General features: G+C 42.1%; 1 protein-coding gene across 1 annotated transcript; it reads left to right on the top strand.

Moving 5' to 3' along the window:
* The first annotated feature begins 1,227 nt into the window (after positions 1-1,227).
* On the top strand, positions 1,228-9,885 carry LOC118934670 (olfactory receptor 149-like). Its single transcript, XM_057490298.1, has one exon. The coding sequence runs from the start codon at positions 7,253-7,255 to the stop codon at positions 8,204-8,206; it is 954 nt and encodes a 317-aa protein (XP_057346281.1). The 5' UTR covers positions 1,228-7,252; the 3' UTR covers positions 8,207-9,885.
* The last annotated feature ends 954 nt before the right edge of the window (positions 9,886-10,839 follow it).

A 10,839-nucleotide genomic window follows, 5' to 3' on the forward strand; every position in this document is an offset into this window, starting at 1 on the left:
CCTTTGGATGTGATCCTCCTCTCCCATCATGTCCTCCAGCCGGGTGTCAGTGCTCCCAGACCTGCTCCCATTCTTGGAGGATTTCAAAGCATTCACAGGCAGTACTGTTCCTCCCAGGTTTTCCAGAGTTATAAGCAACATGCTAAACAGGTGACAAGGACTTCAGACTAAAGGTTGCAACATTAATGTTAGGGAATATGCCTGAATCAAAGAATCCTCTGCCTTATAACTGCCTGTTCACTTTTTCCTTTTTTGGTATCATTAATCTACAATTATATGAGCAACATTGTGGTTCATCATCAAGTCCCCATCATCTAGTCCCCATATCATCAAGTCCCCACCATATACCCCATTACAGTCACTGTCCATCAGCGTAGTAAGATGCTGTAGACTCACTGCTTCACTTTTGATCTAATATACTTATCAGGACCAGACTGGTGAACTATGCCATTATCTATTCTTAGATAGAATGAAGAGTTGGAGGGGAGGTTGAAAGCCAAAATCGGGATCAATATAACCCCAAGATCACAAAGAGAGATTTGAGGGATCTGCTATGAGAGCTGGCACTGTTGGGGACCTTCTTGACTGGCTCTCTGGGGCTTTACTAGCCAATTCTACAGGTCTCCCCTCTCCTGCCTAAGGCGTCTTGGGTTGACTCATACTTGGGAGAGAGAGAGAGATTTCCCTGTAATCTTTAAACTCTTAGTAAGAGGGCGATAATGATATCTTAGTCCTAGCATAAAACCTTGAGGCCCCTAAGTCAGTTTCTGATCTAGTAAAATAAAGGAAAATGTGGGTTTAAAGGCAACTTTGCCTAAGACCTGAACCTGGGTCACTATCCCATGATGAAGCAACGAGCGCCTGTGATTACATCTGAACCCTTACGTCCCACATACTCTCTCCTACTGGAAATGACCCTATTTGATGTATTGTCTCCTAAAATACTATTGTATCAATGTTAAAGTGACTATCTATACACTGCACTTTCTTGTATCTGATCTATTACAGATTTATTTACTGAACTGGCATTTAAAAAAATTTGTAGTCCTTGTTTTTTCTTCCATCTTTCCTGATGCCTCCACTGTTCATACTGTGTTCTGCCCACACCTCCTGGCATAGGCTGCTTTTTCTGTTCTATATGAGGCAAATAAAGGGCAGTGGTCAGAAAATCCTGACAATCCACTAAAATAGTCATGTGATGATGGACAGACGAAATGAGTTTAGTATCCCCATCTGTAGAACAAGGGACTAAACTAGAACTCACCATCACTTTCATCTTGAATATTCAAAGATTCTGAGCAGGGCCCTCCGCATGCATTCACTCAGGTAGAGGATCTGGACCTGAGCTCTGTTAAACCGCTGAGGATGCTGGCATCTGGAACACTTGCCTGACTTGCGTAGTGGCGACTGAGGTGCCCAAACTGTCTTTCAAGTTTGCTTATGGCTGTGTGCCCTGTAGAGTAGAGCTCTGTTATCACCTGGAAGCTTGTTAGAAATGCAGGGCTTTAGAAAACTCCAAGGACTGCTGTGTCAAAGTCTGCTTTTTAAACATGGTCTCCAGGTAATTCTTATGCACATTGAAATTTGAGAAGTGAGGGCTTAATCTTTTCATGAAATAGGCTTGTATCCAGGTCTGCCACATAGACTGGCCCTCTCAATGTAATGGCAGAAGAGACAGCTTCCTAAGGACCATGAAACTTGTAGAACTGCCCTCTGCCCACAGAAAGATGACCCTTTGCATTTATTATGTGGATCACATTATATTTATTGTTCATCTCCCTTTTTCTCACCCTTCAGCTTCCAGACTATGCTTGGGCATGGGGACTTCTAAAGCAAAAAATAACACAAACAATAACAACAACAATTCTTCCTTTTGTCTCTTAAAATGCAGACCCAACGACAGTTTTAAAGCAGCATGGTTTTGTGTTTCCGTCTGAGCTCATGAAAGAAAATATTGTGCCAACTGTACATCCCTCAAACCTAAACAAGTGTTGGTCTCCATAACCAGCAGCATGTTCCGGCGCATTCACTGAAGCCCGCTTCCACGGCTGGTGCTCCATGTTTTAAAAACATACAAAGCAGCCATCTGTGCTCTCAGGAGCTGATGATGTGGGCAGGGAGCCCGGGAGGGAAGCTGCTTCCATCATCTCCCTCTGGTTGTTTTCACCCTGCAGTCCTGGCTGCTGCAGACTCGGTCACAAGTAGGACGGCAGGTAGCGATGCCTCTCGATTCTCCCACTCAAACAGCCCGGTGCCTCCAGCGCGGTGTACTCTGGGCCACCTAGACTTAGGAATGAAACCTATCGCCTGTTTTCCCCAATTCCAACATAAGCACCCTGGGGATCATTCAGCATGTGCTGCTGTTCTCCCAACTCATTGCTTTCTTAAAAATAGTTCATCTGCTCATATCTGGTCAACCGGCAGAAAACCAAGAAAAACTCCATGCGAAGAGCGAACTCCATGTACTGTATTTCCCCTTTCAGTTCTTTACGTTCTGGCGTTACGTATTTCGATGCTCTCTTGTTAGGTGCGCACACACTTAGGATGATTATATCTTCTTGGAGAACGGACTCTCTTATCATTATGTAATATTTACCTGTATCTCTGATATTTTTCCTGGTTCTGAAATCTGCTTCATCTGAAATGAATATAGCCACTCCAGCTTTCTTTTGATAAGTGTTAGCATGGTATAAATTTCTCCATCTCTTTACTTTTGACCTATTTGAATCTTTATATTTAAAGTGGATTTCTTATAGACAACATATACTTCCTTATCCACTCAGACAATATCTTTTAACTGATGTGCTTATATCATTTAAAGTAATTGTTAATATATTGGATTTATATCTACCATGTTTAACTTTATTATTTTTTAATCTTTCCCTCATTTTGCCTTCTCTGATTTTAATTAAGCATTTTATGTGGTGTTATTTTTTCTCCACTTTTAATATACCAATTGTGTTTCTTAATTTTTGTAATATTAGAATAATTTACTATTTACATTTAAAACTAACCTTAAGTCCATCTTCAAATAACACTATACCACTTTCTTTGTAGTACCAGTACCTTATGACAGTTTTCCTAATTCTATCCTCCCATCCATTGTGGCATTGCTACCATTCATTTCTCTTACCGTATGTTATAATTATCTAATGCTTTGTTATTAATTTGAAAAGTTATCTTTTAGATCAATTAAGAAAGATTATTTCATTTTTACTTATTTCTTCTCCAACACTCTTCCTTTCTTTATGTCAATCTGAGTTTCTGACCTGTATCATTTTCTTTTTCCTAGAGAATTACTTTTAACATTTCTTGGATAACAGGTCTTTAATTTTCATTTGGGAAAGTCTTTATTTCTTCACTTTTGAAGGATAAGTTTACTGGATATAGAATTTTATATCCTATATTTTAGATATTTCAACAGTTTAAATATTCTTGCTTGTATAGTTTTTGGCAAGAAATCTGCTGTAATTCTTATCCTCTTTCCTTTCTGGGTAGAAACAATTAACCAACTCTATTACCTCTGTTAAGTTGCTTAAACTCTTTGAAAATTTCCTACTAGAAATAAGGGAAATAATGCTATCTGCCTGATAGATTTCTAGTGTGAATTGAAAGAGACTAGATATAGGGGACTCAGGAAAATTCCAGTATATAGCAAATGCACAATAAATAATGACTGTTATTAAAACTACAGCTTATTCACTAAGTCATCTCAACAGGATACTCATCTTGTGAGACACTGTCTGAGTACCATTGGGACTCCCACCATTTCCTGCGTTTCTCCTCTTTTAAAACTATTTTCATAACAGTCTTGGCATTACTATAGTTACTTTTATAACCACTATGATCATATTCATATTCATAGTTTCTTTTGTGTAGGGATTAGAGTAGAATTAGATATCATTAAGGCTCCACTTTCATGGTGTTAGGTCAGTATCATTGAAAAGTTTTACCATATAAATAAAATCAAATACTTTCAGAATTAGTAAGAACTTTAGCTCAAGTTATTCATTCAAATTGAGACTATCCTTAATGACACATCTAAAAGATGATTCTCTTTATACCTTCTTGGATATATCCAGTGGCAAGAAGCTAACTACATCGTAAGATTACTTATTTCACCAGTGTACATTTTCTAGTAATTGCACACTTTCTTTCTACATTGAAAATAAATCTATCTTTCTATCACATCACCCCATGGTCCCTGAGCCGCCACGCCTCAAGTCTGTCTACCAGCCCTGCCAGCATTTGAAGACCACCTTATTTCTCTGTTTCTCCCTTCATGCAAAACTCAACTCTCTAGAGTTCACCTCACCTTAGTGCTTGAAAGCCTTGGCTTTGAAATTTAAAGCCTCAACTCAGCCATTTGTTATTTGTGTAATCCTGAAGTTATTTCATCGCTTTTCCAGTTTCTTTGTACGTCAAAGAATACCACCTACTTTAAAGGTTTCTTTTGGAGATTATCATAATGCATTAAAAAATTTAGCATACAATAACTTGTGATAAAATGCTTACTTTGAATTAACTGATTAATTATTCAGTTAATCATTTTCTTTTGAGAAGGTGTACAACCTGTCCCTTTATTTATACTGGTCGTCTGCCTGCGAATGTGCCCAGGTTATGAACCATCTCTCCTTAGGAGAACCGACCTGAAGGACATATAATAATAGGAGCTGCATAATAAATGATTACCAACAGTTAAGGTTTCTGTCTTGAATAGTGCTGTTTATTGGAGATAACTATATAGCCACAGGGATGTATGGATAATTTAAAAAACAATGGATATATGGTATCACAAGCAAAAAGGCTTGAAGGTATATAAGGCAACCAAAAAAAGGGATAGCATTACAGGTTATCTAAAGTTAGAATTGGAACCCATTCTACTGTCAATAATTTTGGAGCAATGCAGATATTTCCACTTTAGAGCATCCTTTTCCGATGCTCTTGTTGCTATTATTTCATAGCTGGGTGATGAACGTCGATGTGCTAAGTGCCCCCTCAGAGCTATCATCTGAGTCCCAGGTGGGGCTTAGGGCATCTGAAAAAGTTTCCAAGAAATTAACCCTGGGAGAGAGAGTGAGTGTGTACAGCTCCTGACTGTACAAACCCTGGGAGACTCCATTCTTTATAAAAGCAGAATCGAAGCTCCTTTGGCTGGAGCACTCTGTGCTCTGCTCAGAAACAGAAGATGTGAGGTATTGTCATGACACTTTGGAAGATGTGGCTGTGTTCTCAGGTGGATTATATGTGTGTTCAAACTGCTACCCATGTGTCACTGTTAGCCTCTTCCGTCACATCCTGATGGATTCACATGCAGGGACCTTCTGGGTCTTTGGGGTTTCCTTCAAAACTCAAGCAGGATTATAGAGTATTATGGTGTCTGATCATGGGCAAGGACCATAGACCTCTGAGAGCCTTTGGTGGCCTAGGGAGGTGGGCGCCAGCTCACAGAAATTGGCATTGCTCAGAGACACAATCCAGGTGTGGCTAGAAGAGCAACAAGGAGCAGGTCTTTGCAGCATTGCTCCCCGAGGGTGTCACTGCTTCTCCCTCTGCCGTCTTCATTGTGCCTGATTCTAAGGTGGTACATGAGTGACTCATTTTGGCTTGGTTATCCCCTTTAGACACTTGCCACAGTCTGTGATGAGAATCCCTATGCTGAATGTGGCTCTATAACTTGACAGCTCTTATACTGGAGTTGATACTAAGAATCAGTGTCAAAAGGATGGAGAAAGCCTGTTGTTTGATCTCTAAAACTCAATGAGACATCAACTAGGTGTTCTCTAAAGTCAAGCCTGGAAATGGCCAGGAAGAAGTAAGGCAAGAAGACTTTTCCCATTTTAGGGTAAAATCAGGATATGAACCCACCCAGAGGGGTGTCATTGCCTCGCAGTGGAACAGACTGTCTCGGAAAGCGGTGGCGAGCCGAGGACATGGACGGAAGAGCAAAACAGGTCTGAGTATTGGCTCTGTCACATTCTGCCTTTGAAATGTTGGGCCACATGTTTCATTTTCTATGTTTGTTTCCTGATCTATAGATGGAAATAGTAATAATAGTTTCTTCTTACAGGCTTATTTTTAAAAAGGAACACCTTTTGAAGGTTTGAGCCCAGTCTTTGGAACACAGTACATATTTGTTAAATGGTATCTATATATACACGTATCTATGTATTAACATTATGATTATTAAAGTAAGTAACGAGAGGAAGAGGTCTTCCAGGCATATACCCTGCTCTTGAACTGTTTAACTTTACTCCTTAGAGCTGCTCTTTGACTTTCTGCCCTATGGGTCACTGTATTTCCCTCTGTCACAGTAACCTGAATTTGATGTTTTCTTTGCAGCTCTTATTTCTCTTGCTTAATATTTCAGAGTCAGAAAAGGTGAAAGGCATGAGAAGACCCAGAGCAGCACCTCCTGATAGACTGGAGATAGGAGACCTCCCATGTCTGGAAGGATGTACTCTGAAGAGGAAATCATCTAAGTGTATTCAAAAACGTCACTTGGTAAAATATTTATTTGCAAATAATTTTGGAAGACCAACATTATATAGGAAGGCACTTTAAAAAGCAAGCTGAAGATGCATCACACAAAGGAACGCTTCTCATTAGGATTTATGTCTTTGCCAGATATAAGCTCACAGGCCCTTCATGAGCTTTACTGTGACACCAGGGTATTTTTTGTTGTTAATATTATTGCTGTTATGTGACTTTCATTTTGTGGACAATGATACTCTATCTATGGAAGATGTCGTATAAGTTGTTTTAACTACTGCAGCTAACAAGTCGCAAAGCCAGGATTCAAATTAAGTGATCTGATATCTAAGATGAGGTTTTTTTTCTCCTCCTGATATTTTTCAGAGGAGAAGGAATAATGGGAGTTTGTTATTCAAAGCTATTGTGAGAGTTCCAAATATAAATATGCCTAATAAAGAGAGTAAATCCATGATTCAAGTAACTGTTGAAAGGTGTTTAACTTAACATGAGACTGTTTTGGATGTATCTCTGAACTTCTGACCTTGTCATGACAGCCATCAGACTCACAAACATACCCTCCAGCGGCCGGATGGAGAATGGCTCTGCCATAGGCATTTCTTTGTACCAGACATTATTATATAAATTCACAAGAAGGCTAGCTGTTACCTGTTAAAAACATAGCCAAAGCACTCACCAGCCAAAAACTTGATTATTTGATTTTGGTGTTTGCACATTGGTCTCTGGGGTCCCTTTTTGAAGTCTGACTTTCCCAACAGGTATGAGGAATCGCTCAGTCGTGACTGAATTTATCCTGCTGGGCATCCCGCACACAGAGGGTCTGCAGACCACGCTCTTCGTCCTGTTTCTGTCCTTGTACATCTTCACTCTCGCGGGGAACCTGCTCATCCTACTGGCAATCGTCTCCTCCACCCGGCTTCACACTCCCATGTACTTCTTCCTGTGCAAACTGTCTGTGTGTGACATGTTTTTCCCTTCCGTGAGTTCCCCCGAGATGCTCTTGTGCCTCGCAGGGAACAGCCGAGCCATCTCCTATGCAGGCTGCGCGTCCCAGCTCTTCTTCTACCACTTCCTGGGCTGCACCGAGTGTTTCCTGCACACGGTGATGGCCTCTGACCGCTTTGTTGCCATCTGTCACCCTCTACGCTACACGATGATCATGAGCCGCAGGGTGTGTGCCATCCTGGCCGTGGGAACCTCCTTTTTTGGTTGTATTCAGGCCACCTTTCTAACCACCCTCACCTTCCAGTTGCCTTACTGTGGCCCCAATGAGGTGGACTATTTCTTCTGTGACATCCCGGTGATGCTGAAGCTGGCGTGTGCAGATACCTCAGCCCTGGAGATGGTGGGGCTCATCAGTGTGGGCCTCATGCCCCTCAGCTGCTTCCTTCTCATCCTCACCTCTTACAGCCGCATCGTCTACTCCATCCTGCAGATCCGCTCTGCAGAGGGCCGACGCCGTGCCTTCTCCACCTGTAGTGCGCACCTCACCGCCATCTTGCTTTTTTATATGCCAGTGGTCCTCATCTACCTAAGGCCAACCCCAAGCCCCTGGCTGGATGCAACTGTTCAGATCCTGAACAACCTTGTCACTCCCATGCTGAACCCCTTGATCTACAGCCTCAGGAATAAGGAGGTAAAATCATCTCTGAGGAAGGTCCTGCATCAGGTGGGCTTCCTCCCTGAGCAGCTGTGGAGAAAGGACAGTAGCTAACATTTCACCCTCCCTGCATAGCTTATAAAACATTTCTGTGTGGTTTGCACAGATATTTTTTAATTGGAAAGTGCAGGTATTATGATTATCTCCATTTTACAATGTGGGGACTTATATTTGAAGCATTAATGTGACTTGTTGAAGGACATGTAAGGACTGAATGGCAGAGTGAAAACTCTAGGGCTGGTTTTCTGAATCTGGGACCCGTGCTTCCTTGAGGATATTGAACTGCTGCTGAGAGAAGGAGGTAGGTCTCCCCAGTAGGTACAATCCGGACTTTCTGCCTTCCGATATTTATTTTCTTCATCCTCCTATGTCTCCTCTTCTACTTCTCCCCCTCTCCCTGGTACTTCTTCACCTTACCTGCAGTGATTTTCCCTCAAATGCCTGCTTTGGATAAGCCCTCATTTTATTGGTCTAGGAGTTATTAGGAAAAAAAAAACAGGAGAGGTGCATTCCCAAGACTTCAAGTAGCACCCTAAGATACATAAAGAAGTTGTGTAACAAGAAGGACTTCTGGCTGAGACCTGAAGCAGATCTCTATGAGTGAAGCTGAGGTACTGGTGTGCCATCCCACCTATGAAGGCCTGTTGGGCTTGGACCTGGAAGCAGGTTATAGAATGCGGCAGTGGTTTGAGAACATGGGAAAGGCAAATGGGGGAATACACAGAGAGGTGACCGCACTGCAGGTAGAAACTACAGACTTGGCTTTCTATTGCTCAGTACAACCAGGCAGGCGATGCTGGTCCCCAGCTGTCACTGCTGCGTGTGTCTTTGGCTTCTCTGTTTACGGAAACGGTTTGGCTTTGGTTCCCATTCTTAAATTTCTTTATTTTTTGGCTGAAATGTGTTAAGAATGAAAGATGTCCTCTTAACTATTGTTTTCATGACTGAATTCTTTGAGAACACTAGGACCCATAGTTGCTATGAGGTTTATTCTAGCAGTGATGGAGAGAGTGAAGGACCCTGAACAATGGAGAGAAGGCGATGGAAGAGGAGGGGGCAGAGGCAGAGACCAGTTTTTTTCTCCTGTCTGTACCTCTCAGAAACAGCATCCGAGGAGCCGGCCAGGCCAGACCAGCACGGGAGCTCCCAGGGTCTGCACCCCCGGCCACGGGTGAGCCAGCCAGGCTCCTGGTGCAGAGGCAAACACTGCCCTCTTCACCCCGCTGGAGCCCCTACAAACTCTCAGTACTGTTTTCCCCTTGTTTCTCAGTCAACAAGAGCCTAAAGAGCAAGGTAGAAATATATCTCAAATCATTTCAAATTTCATATATCCCAAGCCCTCCCCAAGCCTCTGTGAGTCCATTTAAAGAGCTCTTCCTATTCGTCAATTTTGCCTGGTTGTTGCTGTTCAGATGGTAAAAACAGAACAATTTGTAAGGATAAAAGATGGGATCCAATTCCCTTTCATTTTCATTCATTGGGATGTCATCTGAGGAATCTCTATTTCAGAGCAGGGAATGCCAAGGGGAACAGACATGAACCCCCTGAATTAAATCATAGTCTGCTGGAGAAAATAAACAGATATAGAGCTGACTAGGATAGCCTGTGATAAAGACTGTGATCAAGATTTGAAATAAAGCAGGAAAATTTCTCTGGAGTATATTTTTCTGGGCTTGGTGAGGGACCTCACAGAAGAGGTGCTGAAGTTTGGAAGCGATTTTTGTTTCTTTGTATCCCCCCACCCCAAATAAAGAAACCACATGAAACATGTTTTGCACTCTTGTTTTGTGTTTAGGGGATTGGTTGTGAGAGACAATTCCCTGGGTGGGTACCTCGTAATCTTTGCCTTCTATGAGCAAATGCTCTTGCAGGAAAAACAAAAATTATTTGAACTGTTTTCAGGTTCTCCCTCCAACTCAGCTCCTGGGAGCATTCCTGGATTGGAGGAATGCTTTGCACAAACGAAGTCTATATCTCTATCTCCTTAAATAAATGGACCTCAATCCTGAAATTGATATTTAAATAACTGATCCCCTGTCCCAGGGGTTCTGAGAGATGCTGGCAGGTCTCATGTCTCCAGGTAGTGTCTAAGCTCTTTTTTGATCTCAGCAGGAATCTGGAATGTGAAGCCTAGCCTCCAGTGTGGAGGCCCAGGTTGGGTTTGATGGTGGAATAAAACTTTTCTGGGTTCTGTAACTAAAGGGACATGTAAGAAGAATTTGAAAAAAAATGTCAATCAGAGAAATTCCAGACCAGGTAGATCATGTAGCAGGATATTTACTCTGCAGTGGTTGAGCAAAGACAGAGAATCAAGGCTCAAGACCAAGGAGGCCAGAGAAGAACAAAAATATTGAAGCAGAGGTTCAGAGTGTGTTTTGAGCAGAGCGGGCTACGGCAACAGCATTTCCTGGAACACAGGGTTCAGGCATGGTCTAGGCATGGCACCCAAGACCTGACTCCAGGTGGATTCTAGTTCCCGTGAAGGAGTCTCTGTTCATCCCAACACTTTTGTAACATCCATTGTCATCTCCAGGCACTGATCCTTACTGCTCCTCCCTAAATGTGTTACATAACCAACACCGGTTCTGAATTTTACCCAAGTATTTTGTTTTACCTACAGCTGCCCAAGAGAGAAAATATGATGTGGGTATCTAATGTGGAAAACTCTGACATAGACGTTAACAGTA

Source organism: Manis pentadactyla, chromosome 13, assembly GCF_030020395.1.
Source record: "Manis pentadactyla isolate mManPen7 chromosome 13, mManPen7.hap1, whole genome shotgun sequence".
Lineage (NCBI taxonomy): Eukaryota > Metazoa > Chordata > Mammalia > Pholidota > Manidae > Manis > Manis pentadactyla.